Raw genomic sequence first — 14,227 nt, forward strand, 5'->3', positions numbered from 1 at the left:
TGGACTTGATGATCCTGGTGATTCCTTCCAACCCAGGCCATTCTGTGATTCTGTGATACTGTTCAACGCACAGAGGAAATTTCACTCCTAAATAGTCTGAACTTCAGGACTGAGATCTCCTCTTCAAGAAAGATGAAATCAAATGTAAATGAAGAAAATTGTTATGAGGATCTTTGTAAAATGAAGACCCTGTATCTAAGGACTGGCAAAAAGCAAAATAGATACAGGGATTTAACCTAGGACAGAAGAAAAGTTATGCAAGATCATTGTCCTGTACGGGGAAAAAAAACCAACCGGCCAAACTTCAACATGAACAAGATATTAGAAGATGGTTCCTCATTTTTACAATGGTGAAATCCTTTCCAGCTGGAACAAGAGGAGCAAAAAACTAAACTGCTTTTAGGATGAGATGTAAACATGTTCATGAAAATCATGATACATCCTACCAGTGTAATCTGAACTGTCAGACTCCAGCTGCTCTTTTCAGTCCTGTGTCCACATGCACCTACACAGACCCAGGCAAACATCCCTATCAAAAGCAATATATGAAGTGCAGTATCTGGTGGAATACCACCTACTGCACTTCAAAACCATTTGGGATTTTTTTACAGGCTTCAGGTTAATAAAAAAGATTATTTTCTATGTTGCACATCTCAGAACAATTAATTTCTATACTAATGACTTTTCTGACACAGCACAGTGCCACAGAAGATAAATCCCCCTTCCAAAACTATTCACCTTCTCTTAAATGGACATGGTACATAGAGCCTTGGCCAGAGAGCTTTGCACTCCCATGCCACCCATCCCTACCAGCTACTTGCCATGTTCTTCAATCACCCTACTCCTTCTTTTTCAATGTTGATACCAGCAGCAATTGTACTTCTGATACTTTATGCGAGATTCCCTCCAGGTACTGGTTATTTCTGTAACTTTCTGTTATTCCAATACCAGTGTTTTTCTGGGCAGTTCACTCTCATGCAGATGATAACACCTTGTGGGATACTGTGCTGATGGAGATTTACTGCTTCATTTTTGAGACAGGGACTTTCAGAAACCTGACTATTGAGGTTTCTAAACATCCTGCACCGGGTGCTGTTGCTGCTCAGTTAGAATACTACCATATACTGCATTTTAGTAATTGACTCAGGAATTAAGCAAAAAGGCAAATTCCATACCTGCTTTTTGGAGAGCTGACAGGTTTATAATTTCTCATCACATATTCTAAGCCTATCTCTTTTCAGCACAGTACAGAGACTTCATAACTAAATAACAATTTTATAGCCTGCAAGAGGGATGGAAAATGGAGAAGCCAGAGAGCCAGTGATGCTCAAGACTACTCTCAATCCTGATTATCACTTTGTGGTGCAATGTGAAATATGGAAACAAAAATTAGAAGTGTTTATTCAAGGTCTTAGGCCAACAGAGAGTGGATTATAACAAGCAAACCTTTCAAACTAAGTTCCTATTATGAAAGAAGTATCCTTAAGCACCTCTTTACTGAAATGCTACTCACATTTCCCTACTCCTCATCCCTGTGCTGAATGTGGAGAATTTGTTTTCTCAGTCTGTATGCATTGCTCCCTTCTGCTTCCTAAGAAGATGCCTGGAAGTTTACCTGGCCCAGAAATGGCAATGGACAACTTGAGCAACAATCATCAGCACTTAGGTGATTTTATTTACTGGAGGAAATAATTCACCATAAATTATCTTGGAGGTGTGTTCAAGCATTGACTTTCACAAACAAAACTGAAGAAAACCCTTGATGACTGACACATACTTACTTCTATTTAGTTACTCATTTGGGGTTTTTTCCCTAAGCAGTTATGCTGAAGTTCTTTTGTGAAACATTCCTGCCTGCCCACAGACATCAGCACTCTTCCCATTACCAGAAGTGTGTTACAATGAGCCTTACTGGCACTCAGGAATCACTGCAATTCCATTATCAAAATCGCTTGCTAAAGTTTCATCATGACTGAGCTAATTTACCAGCTTCCTGCTGCTATCCCACCCACACATTTCTGGATGTATGCTGCATTTTTAATACTTTAATCTCTTGCACTCATGAACTGAGTCTACACTGAAAATAAATTTTAAAAAAGAAGAAAAAACACCAACAAATTAATGCCTCATACTCAAGAGAATAAAGAGATCCCATTTAGAGTAGGGAAAGTTTCTAAAGTTGCTGTCTCATGGCTAAGTCAAGACTAAAAGGGGATTTAAACATAATTATTTTCATTCACATTGCCCAAACAAATTCAGCCAGTTCAGCCTGCAAACTGGTCAGTGTGAATCACTAGCGTGAGTATAACACATCTGAACACAGAGCAAAAGCTCAAAACTGTGAAGGGACAATTACTGTATCAAGATGATTTATGAATTGCTAAGAATTGTTTTAACACCATAAATACAAAGGGAAATACAACTTGTATAATACTGATATTTACTTTAGAAATGTAATCAGGATGAAAATTAATCCAAACCTTGCACATTTCTCTGCTGTACTGGACTCTGTGTCATACACACAACAAGTTCACTTATTTCCCATACATTGAATATTCCATTGCAGCTCCAATGCACAGTGCTCCTCCAGCTCCCCAGGTTTGACAGGACCTTCTGCTGTGAACCTGCCCCGCTTTTGTCAGCAGCCCAGCCATGCACACAGAGAGAAACAACTCAAAATCAGACACAAGTTTTATGGAGCAGAAAACAGTTTAAGAAGAGAGGGGTGTGTTGAGACTTGATCCACATAATTCTCTTGGATCAGATTTAAAAAAATAATTCACAGTTTTAATTCTTCTTTTTGGAAGAAAAATATGACTTATCACATGTAGGCAACCAATCTTTAAGTTAACAGTATTAAAAAAACCCACCACAAACAGAAAGTACAGTTCACACAATGTCCCCTGGTTATAAAGTATGCATGGCTGCAGGCAGCTCTTTAAGCAAAGTTAGAGATAGGATCAAGGAGAAAGTGTAAGGAGACAAGAATCTAAAGCACAGGTGTTTTCAGGCCATCTGCTGGTGTCCTTTCATTCTTTCCATGGTGAACACAAACCACCTCAAACTCTTTTTCATTGCTTATGTTACATTGTTAGAGGAACATGCAGTGGCTGACAAATTTAAATGCCAAGAGTTCTCTTTAAAACCTGAGATCTGCTTGGCAATGCTTCGGGAAGGAGATCACTGCCACAGACAAGGAGATTTATTCAAAATAAACATAATTAATTAAAGTCAAATATTTGCCTTTACAGTAAGAAGGAATCCAAAGAAAGAACATCTCACCATTTCTAACTCTGTCAATTACACAATTAAATACAACACATGAATTCTGTAACCTCTCAGTAAAGTGACCAGGTATTTATAAAAAAAACCAATCCAACCAACAAATCAAGGGAAAAAAAACACCCTTAAATCATATATACACAAAACCCATAAACAAATTGAAAAGACAGTTAACATAGGGGTTCAAGCAGAGGAAGCATTTTTAAACTTTGTAAACATGGAAACATCAACAGTGCCCTTAGTCACCTAGGTAATAGATTTATATCCAGATTTAATAATTGAAAAAATATATTTAAGTCTTCCTCTTACGAGACGACATAGAAATTTGACTCAAGTCCAAGACCTGCCTACATTGGATGACCTTTCAGCTAAGTTCTCAAACACAGACTTTTGGTCCATGGCCATTAACCAGCTCAAGGGATCCCATTGACTTTTTGGGTAATACATCATTGTCCCTATGACATATGTCACCTGTGTTTCAAATACAGAGGAAAAAAATTCTCACCCACTGTCTAAGTGACAATGATAGAGATACATTCATCTTCTGTGCTTCTTGATAGAGCAAAAACTGCTGTTTTCCCTTAATCAATTTGCCTCAGCATTTTCAGGAAAACACTTAAAACAGTCACTTCAGGAATAGCTTTGGACACAGAAATATCTTTAACTCTTCGTGTGGTTTAAGAGATGGGTGAACATGTAACAGAACTTGCAACCTGACTTACTCCAAAGCCCAGGTGGGAAGAGCGGCCTCCTCTCCTCAGGCCCTGTGGCGGTGGGCAGTGGCTCTCTCCAGATGTGATTTTCCCAACCCCAAGCAGGGCTGAAGTGGAGCACAGCCCTCCCTGTGCTGTGGGAGCCCTGAGCCCCTGGGACACAGCTGTGCTGCTGGGCCCCAGCTCGGCTGGGCAGAGCCAGAGGACGAGGATCAGACACGCAGCTTTCCTCAGATGAAGTCACACGCTGTAACTCAAAAGTGCTTCCTCCCAGGCAACTTCACAGTGACAGAAGGGGTCCTCAAAATTCCTCATGTGTTTCTTAGTTACTGAAAGAAAAGAATGCTGGCAGAGTAATTTTTGCCTTCATATGCATAGAAACAGTAAATTTTCAACCAGCCCATTTCATAGCACACTATCACAATCAGCCTCTTTTGCTTCACCACGGTATTTTATTTAAAATTACTTAGTTTTCAGAGCAACCAAACCAAATAACTCTCTCTTAGAAAGAAGTATGTTACAGCTAAGCAGATTTTCAAGCAGTTGACACTTACTGGCCATTTGCATACCCCAGAATTTATTTGCTCCTGTCCCTAAAGAAGTTTTTACTTGAAAGGCAGACTAAAAGATTTGGCCGTGGTCACAAGCATATCAATGGCAGTCAAGAACAGAATAAATCTAAAGAGCCCTTGCTCTATCAATTAAAAATATGAAGTTTAGACATAAAAATACAAAATTTGGAATGTTGCACTGTCACAGCTCTTCCATAAATTTAACCCTTGTGATTCTGGAAAAGAATTTTTACAAAATAAAAAGCAACACTGAGGCTTTAAGATGGCTCAGATTATTTGAGAACAGTAGGAAACTACAAACTTTAAAAAAATCCCAAAGGACTTAATCTAAAAGCACCACTGCTAGAAATGTGGCATTTGGAAAAACAATGGTTCAGTGCAAATACTTATAAGAAATGGAAAGATAAACACTCCAACCAACAGACAGTACTGTCTTGTTAGTGTCTGCTTCTGCTACCAGCTGCACTAAGAAGGAACTTTCTCATTTTATATTATGCTTCTCTTTAAATGTATTCCCATAAAACAAAAATTTTGGACAAAAACAGAACTAAAAGCTTGCTCATATTGCTAGTTTTTGAGAAAAGCAAAACACCTAATGTCTGACTGATCAACTAAACCCGTATCACAAAATGAAAGCAGATAAATAATGTGTACCTTTTTATTTCTACACATGGGATTTCAGACCACTTTTCTCAATTATCCAAATGGGAAGTTCCCCTACTGTACACATTATATAAAGTGAGAGAGGCAAGTGTGACTTCCCTGCCTAAGAGAAGCTGCTTTTCATGGACATGGCAAGCCAGTTCACAGCCACTTCCACACAAACACAGCCATAGGTAAACACAGGAGTTTGAATTCAGCTCCCCTGAGCAGCTTACATGTAAACAGAACCTTCTGAATCAAAACTAGCTTTAAAACAAACTCCAAAAACTCAAACAAAAAAACCCACAAAACATGGTTTCATGTCATGCCCAAAGCTCTATCTTTGATAGATTCATTTTGATGCATAAAGAAAAAAGTGGAAAAGCTGAAATGTGGTAAATGCAGAATTCTGCATGTCTGATTTCTAGTGCCAAGAATTCATTACAGCCTGAAATCCTCATGAGTAAAGGTAAATGGCAGCAGGAGAAATATTAAAGTTCCTTTAATATTTCACTACACTGCTTCTTGGAAGGTATATGTGTTGAAATGGTGTCCCAGAACTATGTGTATGTTAATTTCATATAAAAACTCACCACATTTACAACCATATTTCAATTTAATTTTTGTACACAGGTTAACAAAAACACTGGGTTTAACAAAAACAATATTCAGAATGGTACAACACGTGTTCATCTTCTCCAGGAAATAATATTACAAGTGATCATCTTAGGACAATTTAGCCACACTAGCAACAGGAGTTCTGTTAAAATGCAACTGTGGTCTACTAAGCCACTTATTTTAGCACTACAGAGTATTTGAAGTTAAGAGTCCTACGGCCAAGGCTTAAAAATCATTTAAGATTCAAACCTCAAAATGTCTTACAGTCAAAATGACAGTATTCTTAAAAAAACCACAACAAAATAACCCCAAAACAATTAATTAAAAGGCTTCTGTATTTAGTTTTATCCTCTTCATGGCATTCTCTATTCATACAGTTGCTTGTATCACTGGTAATAGGGTCTGTATCTGGCTTGATCAGGGTGATGTGGTCCAGGAAGGGGGGCCTGAGCGGGAGGCCCTTGCATCCTCGGAGGCGGAGGCGGCCCCCTCGGAGCTGGCCATATCCCCGGACTCATTCCCCCAGGCTGTGTGAAAGGGGGACTGAGAGTTCCTTGATCTTCGCTGAACTGCGGCAAAGAGTTGGGGTTATAGTGATGGGGAGGGGGAGCACTGACATTGACAGGCGGGCCCCCGTGCTGCGGAGGGGGAGGTCCCGGGGGAGGGTGGTTCATGTAGGGCGGCATCTGCGCAATGATGTGTCCGGGCGGCGGCGTGATGGGCGGCGGGGCCGAGGTCATGGGCGGCGGCGGGGCCTGGCTGTACACCATGTGGGGCGTGCCCGCCGCCTGCGGAGGGTGCTGCAGCGGGTGGCTGATGGGCGGCGGCGGCGGCGGCGGGGGCGCGTAGTGCTGCTGGGGAGGCAGGATGTGATGGGGGTGCGACACCACCGGCTGGCCCTGGTACTCGGGGTGGTGGTGAGCAGGCGCGGGCGCCGGCGGGGGCGGCTCTCGAGCGCCCGAGTTGGAATCATCCTGGATGGGGACAGTGATGAGGTTGCTGTGTTTCCTCGTGGAGATGCGGAAGGTGTCCTGGCTGACGGGGCGGGGCGGCGGCGGGGCCATGGACATCTCGGCGGGAGGAGCACGGATGTCCTCGTGGGGCTGGTTGTAGTGCTCGTGCGGCACGTGCTGCAGAGGAGGCGGCGGCATCATGATGTGCTGCTTGGGCGGGATGTGGCTCAGGTGGTGCTTCTCGGGGGGCATGATGAAGCGCTCGGGGATCTCGGCCGGCGGCGGGGCGATGGGAGGGTGCACGGGCTCGATGGCAGGACGGGTAACAGGCTTGCCAGCTCTCATGTGGCGGTGGTTGATGTGAGCTTGTAAGTCCCTCTGTGACAGGTAAGTTCTCTTGCACCCTTGAACAATGCTGCACATGAAGAGAGACCCTCGGACGCACTGCTCGATTCGCTGCACAGGTTCGTTACAGCTGCATTAAAAGAGAATATCGATTTATTATCATCACATCAACATGCATTCTTCCTTGCTAATGTAATTAGCCAAATTAGAACTGACAATTTTGCCCCACTGTAGCAATGAAAGAAACTTTTCAATTATTTTCAAGTTTACCTAGTTTATAAATATGGAAATGTAACTATGAAAGAACATAAAACGTAAAAAACATAAAAATGTCATGAAACATAAAAATGTCATGAGGTAGAATTTTTAAGTACCATCTCTCAAACAAATTCTTCTGTACTTTAAAACATAACATGGGTCATTTTCACTAAGTAAATCAAACTGCCATTAATTCCTTTTCAAATTACAGCAATAACAAGTTACCTACCCAAAACCAACAAAGTAAACACTGATCTCTTACAATCCCAAAATATGGAATAGGAACAAGAAAGTTCACAGCACTCTACTGCCTCTGCTAAATGTACATAAATAAGAGTCATGAATAGAGTACCTGAAATTAGATATTTAAGTTACTTTCTTACATTTCCTTTAATAACAAATCTTGAGATAACTTACCCTGGACACATCTTGTCTCCCTTTTTCTCATGTAGTATAGCACAGTCATAGCAGAAAACATGCTTGCAAGGTATCTAAAGTAAAACATTTCTGTTAAAACATCGTGTATAAATATCTATGTCATTCTGCAGAATACAGTTCCTCCCTCCAGTACACAGCTTATAATAAAGTAACTAAGTTACCAATGAGGTGAAGAAGCATAGCAGTGGTTCACAATTTACAGCATCTTTGCACAGAAACCTTCTGGAACAGTTTATGATGAGTTTGGGTTTTTTTTGGGGTGGTGTTGTTTGGGGTTAAGTGTTGGTAAAAAACACTGGCAGAAGTTTGAGTCTTGCACTACTACCAACACTGAACTTTCACAGAAGCTGCACGTGCAATCTGATTATACTTGTCTTGCTGGCAAGGAAGGAAAGTTCTAAAAGCATTAACTGTCATTAAGTCACATGCTGAAGCCTGTTACATCATACTTACAAATCTAAATTAATCTCAGGGAGTTTTAAAGGTACATAAAAGTGAACAGTGTTTTCTAACTTCACTTCAAGTCTTCAACTGAGATAAAAAGCTTATTTTCAAACCAAAGTAGTGTAAGGTCAACACCCCAGAAACTGAAGGCTTTTTCTTTGTGATGGTGTTCTGTTTTTTGTTTAACATTTTCAGGTTTACTGTATTGAATCTGGGGGTAAAGAAAAATCAGTCAGACAGATGGAACAAAAACACCTGAGCAATGAAGGCCTCCAGCTCCATCCTGGTACTATTCTGCTGTTTATTCAGATGCCTGTTGAAATCAGTGATCTCTAGAAGCCTCAAGTAAAACCTCATTTTATCTAAAGGGAAACCATGGCTGCATCTTCCCCTGGTAATTTCACTCACCATGCGTCCATACATTTTGATGGGCAATCCACACTTATCACAGAAATGAACTGGTGTATCATCCTTCTCCCCCAGCAAGTTTATCTGGTAGGACAGAGAAGGAGGTGAGAAAACAAACCCCAACATCACAAAAGCTTCTAATTTCAATTATCATCAACACACCCATTATTTCTGAATTAGCTGAAAAGGAAGCAAGAACGCCACAAACAGGAGAAAGCAGAGGATGTCATTTTAGTCAGACCAAAAACAACTGAAAAACTTTTAATTAACAAAGTATCTACCACGACTATCTACAACTTGGTATGAAACACAGGCAAAGATTCATGACTTTACCTTATAATCCCAAAAAATAGGTCCAGGAAATCTCCTTTGGTTGCCAAACATTTCACCTCCTTTACATTCGTATCGCTCCTCCTTGTTATAATCAAATTCTTCTGTGGAAAGGAGAAAGAGAAGAAAGACACGAGCCAACCACAACACTTTCGTAACTGACAGCAGCTGCTATTAAGAGCATGGGTCACTTCTACTGAAATCATCAAAAATGCCACAGCACTTCCAATCTGCTGAGCCCATTCTACAGAAAGGTAGAACCAATGTAGTAAGACAGCCTGTTTTGGAAACGGGCACTACTGAAGCTCTACAGTGCAGCAGTACTTGGAAATTTGAAATTTGTTTTGTGTTTGGACAGCACCCTGGACTCTTCAGTCTCTGAGTAAAGTCTCAAACAATGCTGTGGAATAATACACTTCCCTACTACAGGGAATTTACATGAATTTACCTTCATCACCAGCTTGTGTCTTCGCAGGCATCCTGTTCATATTTCTTGGAGTTCGAGGCGCAGGTTTGGCTTTATTGGTCTGCTTTGAAATAAGCTTTATAGGGATTCTTCTACGGACATCAAGACCACCCAATGATCCTGAACTATTTGTTCCTTGCAAATCATTGTCTGTGAAAGAAAATTTTAAAAAGTATAGATTTTTTCAGTTATCTAATCATCTCTGAAGAAGCTAAATATTAACAGAAATGTTTTAAGAAAAATTATTTTTAAAGCTTGCCTAAGATTCCTACAACACATCAAAATCTAATCACTACAAATAGGTATCTTTACAATTTATTCCAGAAGTCATGTCAAAAAACTGTACTGTGAACAGCAACAAATTTAGGAAATCTAGTTTGAAAATAAAGCTATTAAAATAACCTAGCTAGTTACACTTTTCTCCACAACAGCAACACTAACCTTGTAGCTCTTCTCTCATTAACTGGAGAGTTAATTCTTTGTACAACCTTGATGACACAGAATTTCTTATGCGAAAAGCTAATTTTTACAATTTATGTATATTGTTTATTAAAGTAGGAAGGAAACTACTCATATATTCATATTAACTGTTCATATATTAACTCAACATCTTGACATATCACTTACAAGTTTATTATAAAGTATCACAAAAATACTGGTACTTAGGAATATGTAGTTGCATCCTTCCTAATCTGAGAATTACTGTTCCTGGCTATATACAAAATTCTCCTTAACCAGATTTACATCTAAGTACCAGGATGAACAAAGCAAGAAATATCCTGACACACACATCAGCAGGTACAGGCTCCAAGAGACAGCACACACCAGGCAATGCAACAAGCAACACCAATGAGGAGACAGAACTCCCTCGACCTCCAGCGAGTTTATCTGAAACCACCTCACAGCATCTCATTCATACAAAAATGAAGTTACATCACAAATTTTGCCAGCTCACTGGGATTGAACTGAAAACGCCACAGGTGTTTCAAAGCAGGGCACACTCAGTCTGGAAGGGGTGAGCCCCAAGCAGTTCCACAGCCCTGGAATGACTGCAGAGGCCCCAAAGGACTGCAGTGCAGGACGCTGAAATTGGGGTCCATCAGTGTAATTCTGCACAATGCCTCACCAACTGCAGCCTCTCAAAGCCTGTAACCACCACACACAATGCAACAAGTAGAAGGAAAACCAAGAAAAAGCGGGATAGCTCTGAGTTTTTCAGCAGCTACCAGCAAAGCTAGGAAATGTGTCCGTTTCAAACTGGGACTGTGCCCTGACAGTCCTGTACCTCCAAATCAAAAGCCCTCAGTTCCCTAAGATAGATCAAACTCCTCTTAGAACTATGCTTGACAGTTTCATTCTAAAAGGCAATATACAAAAAGGCAAAACCAATAAAGCTGGTTTTCACTTCTGGTCATTTGTTATTTCTTTCAGCTGTCCAGAACCTGCAAACACTCAGCTACGTCATCTGGCATCCCCAGGGAGTGCTCAACCAAGGCATCAGAGGTAAAGCCACTTGTTTTCCACATGCTGGGAAATTCTGTTTTCTATCAGAACACACAAAACCACAGCACCATAAACCACAGTCTCTGCAGCGACTCAGTCCATCTGCAAAGAGGCATAACTAAAAAGAATTTTAAAAATCAAAAACCTATTCATTAGTTAACCCATTAAACTGCCAAATAGGTTCTGTCACTTTTCCTCCTTATATCCTTTCAAGTCAGGAATATTTACATGAGTTAGCTGCTTAACTAACCCAAACTAGGAAGATTATTAGTCACTCATGCTTCATGGAAGGATAATAAATTCCAGTCTGCAGGAGCATAATTTGCGGGATTATGTCCAGAAAAAACTACGACAAACATACCAAACTTGTTGAGACTACCTAAAGAAGTTCTAATTAGGGGTGAGGCAGCCTACTGAAATGTCACCTTCATCAATTTAAGTTTTATTTGTGCATTTCAAGCTTTAATAAAATTCACAAACACAGCCCAAATACATTGTACAGATAGAGTATAACGCACTCTTTTGTAAGGGAAAGGAAAAAAACCTCCAAAACCACCCTAGCACAAAGTCCTCATTTAATCATTGTCCTCATTTAATCATTGTACTACGCCAGCGCATGAGCAAGCAAAGGACCCCAGCTACGCCAGCGCGCTCACCGGCAAACGGCACTCAAACCACGCAACCGAATTTAAGCACACGAGCAAGTTTCCTCTCGGGCCCCAAACAAACACGGAATGGGGAAACACACTATGGGCACCGAAGCCGGGAAACGCCGCGGGCAAACGAGCGTCTCTGCCCCACCTCCAGCACGTCACGGCCGCATCCGGTGCTGCGGGCCCGGCACCCGGCCCGGCCGCGCCACCAGCGCCCGCCGCTCCGCCCGGGCCGGGCCGTGCCGTGCCGTGCCGTGCCGCCGGCAGCGGCCCCTCAGCCCGGCCGAGCGCCCTCGGGGCGGGGGCAACGCCGGGCGCCGCCGGGCCCAAGGTGGCCCCGGGCCGCCGCGCCTGCCCGGGCAGGGAGCAGGCACCGCGGCGCGCCCGAGCCCCGCCGGCTCTCCCGGGGGCCGCGCCGAGCTCGTCGCCGCCGCCCCTGCGCCGCCCCGCGCCCGCCGGCCCCGCTTGGCCGCTCCTCGCCCGGCGGCGGGCGCGGGCCCGGCGGGCCGGGCACGGACGGGCCCCCGGCCTCCCCCTGCTCACCATTGTGGTCCATGATGCGGCGCGGGGCGCTGTGGGAGCGGAAGGGCGCGGCCGGAAGCGGCGGTAGCGCGGGCGGGGCGCGGGCGGTGGGGCCGCGCTGGCCGGGCCGGCAGAGCGCTCCGGGCCGGGCCGGGCCGGGCCGGGCGGGAACGCGGCAGATCTGGCGTGCGGAGCCGCGGCTCGTTGGGACCCGGAGGCGGCCCCCTGGGTTTGGGGGGAAGGATGGAGTGACAACATGAGCGGGTCTTTCCGTTCGGGAGCCGCGGAGGCCCCGGCCGGCCCCCTGTGCGGTGCGGGCCTCAGACACTGGGAAGGTGCGAGCGGCATCGCGCTCTCGGCTGCTGCTGGTCCGCCTCAAGTTGTGGCATGGAAATGGCACATTGCATGGAAATGGCATATTGCTGACACCCTGTACAAGTGATGGAACAGTGAATCTCCAGAAGCTTCACAGCTATAGAGTTCACTAGCTCAGGAGAGGACTTAAATTTAGCATTTTGTAATTCCGGTGTAATTCAGTGCGATGCTGAAGAATAGCACTGAAGAAAGGAAAGAAGTAAAGATACAACGAAGTCATAAGTTTTAAGTAGCAAATGGCCTCGAGCAGTCCTTCCACAACCCTAAAGTACGGGTAACTCTACTCCATGTGCTTCACAGGGGTGATTGTCTCACTAAAAGCCTCCCAGGTTGGGATCTTGTGGCCCTACAAACAATGTCTCTCATTATCTTTATAGCCTTAACATTTAAAGGCTGCCATTAAAGTCTAGCATTTCTTGTCTTACCCGCACAAGGCAGAGGGAACAGGTTTCCCCTTTTGTCCTTGTTGATCCTCAGAACAGACCCAAGGGAAGAGTGACACTGATCCCTTCATAATATGCTTTATCTCCACATAATAGGAATTCACAAAGAGAAGACTTAAAAAACCCAAAACTAAAGAAGAACCCCCCAAACATACAGACACAAGGAGCACATTTTCAGTACGCACAACTTTATTTTCTAGTTAATGGGTACAATTACTTTTCAAATGCAGCTTTTTAAAAGTGTAAAAAAACTTAAAATACATCTCCAAATTTGATATCTGACATGCAAAGACAGAACAGTAATACTCAAAATGCATACAAAAATACCACTTCTTCATCCTACTGGAAAAAAATAAGCACATCTAGTTACACTACGTAAAGATATTTTAATTAGTACAAAACTGTAGAGAATTTTAGCTTCATTGCAAAATCCTTTATTTTGGTATCCTTAATTTTGATGGATACATAGAAAATTAAGCACATAACCACTGAGAAAGGCATTTGAATGCATTCTGCATACTACATCTTACTCTTCTGTGCCACTGTAGGCTTTGAGAGAAATGCTGTTTTTCAGAAAATGTTTAATATTTTGTTACTGTTAAATTAAGAACAACCATGCCTGGAAGAAATACAAGGGCCAAGAATAAGTGCATTTTATCATATTTTATCACAATCCCAGATCAGATGTCCTGTTTGGAAAAGAACTGGAAGACTGTTGAGTATTTAGTTGCTTTTTAAATACCTGTACAGACAAGAACTAGAGAAAGTTCAAAAAAGAATGTAATGACATCTCTGTCAAGTAAGAATCTGTACTCAAACTTCACAGTGCAGATGTTGCCTTGAGGGAAAAAACACCACTACCATTTTTTTTTACCATCTTTCTGTAGACTGTGTCATGCATAACAATTAGCTGAAAGCTCACTTACCAAGTAGATTATTTTATTTTTTACTTAAAATGTACATCTGTTTCAGAAAAGCAGAACAGCTTCTAAAAAACATGTCACTGGCCTTGTGCACTGGCAGCTGTTGCAGTAGTCAGGTTAACAGGAGCTGGGGCCATGGCTGAGGTGCCAGCCTCCTGTGAGAGGCTGGCAAGGGGACAGGAGGAGGACAGGTGGAGTTAAAAGCATGAATTGGCACATCACAGGCCGGGCTGAAGCACTGGTGCCAATAGAAATGAATGTTTCCATCTGCAGAGGTGCAGAGTGGTGTGATTTGTCTCTTGAACACTTGCCCCATCCTCAGATGGTGTGGATGCCCAC

At 42.8% G+C, this 14,227-nt stretch overlaps 1 protein-coding gene across 4 annotated transcripts; it reads right to left on the reverse strand.

Moving 5' to 3' along the window:
• Positions 1-5,806: 5,806 nt before the first annotated feature.
• Positions 5,807-12,303, reverse strand: CBLL1 (Cbl proto-oncogene like 1). Of its 4 annotated transcripts, none has more exons than XM_074540044.1 (6): positions 12,169-12,303; positions 9,452-9,619; positions 9,007-9,104; positions 8,674-8,757; positions 7,801-7,874; positions 5,807-7,255 (listed from the first exon to the last, which is right to left on the reverse strand). In XM_074540044.1, exons 1-6 carry the CDS (start codon positions 12,179-12,181, stop codon positions 6,214-6,216), a joined length of 1,479 nt encoding a protein of 492 aa, XP_074396145.1. In that variant the 5' UTR covers positions 12,182-12,303; the 3' UTR covers positions 5,807-6,213. The 4 variants fall into 4 exon arrangements, with proteins under 4 accessions (XP_074396145.1, XP_074396144.1, XP_074396146.1 ...); XM_074540043.1 differs by having other exon boundaries at positions 9,007-9,107; XM_074540045.1 differs by lacking the exon at positions 12,169-12,303 and adding an exon at positions 11,774-12,162 and having other exon boundaries at positions 9,007-9,107.
• Between the last annotated feature and the right edge of the window lie 1,924 nt (positions 12,304-14,227).

This window comes from Zonotrichia albicollis, chromosome 4, assembly GCF_047830755.1.
Source record: "Zonotrichia albicollis isolate bZonAlb1 chromosome 4, bZonAlb1.hap1, whole genome shotgun sequence".
Taxonomy (NCBI): Eukaryota; Metazoa; Chordata; class Aves; order Passeriformes; family Passerellidae; genus Zonotrichia; species Zonotrichia albicollis.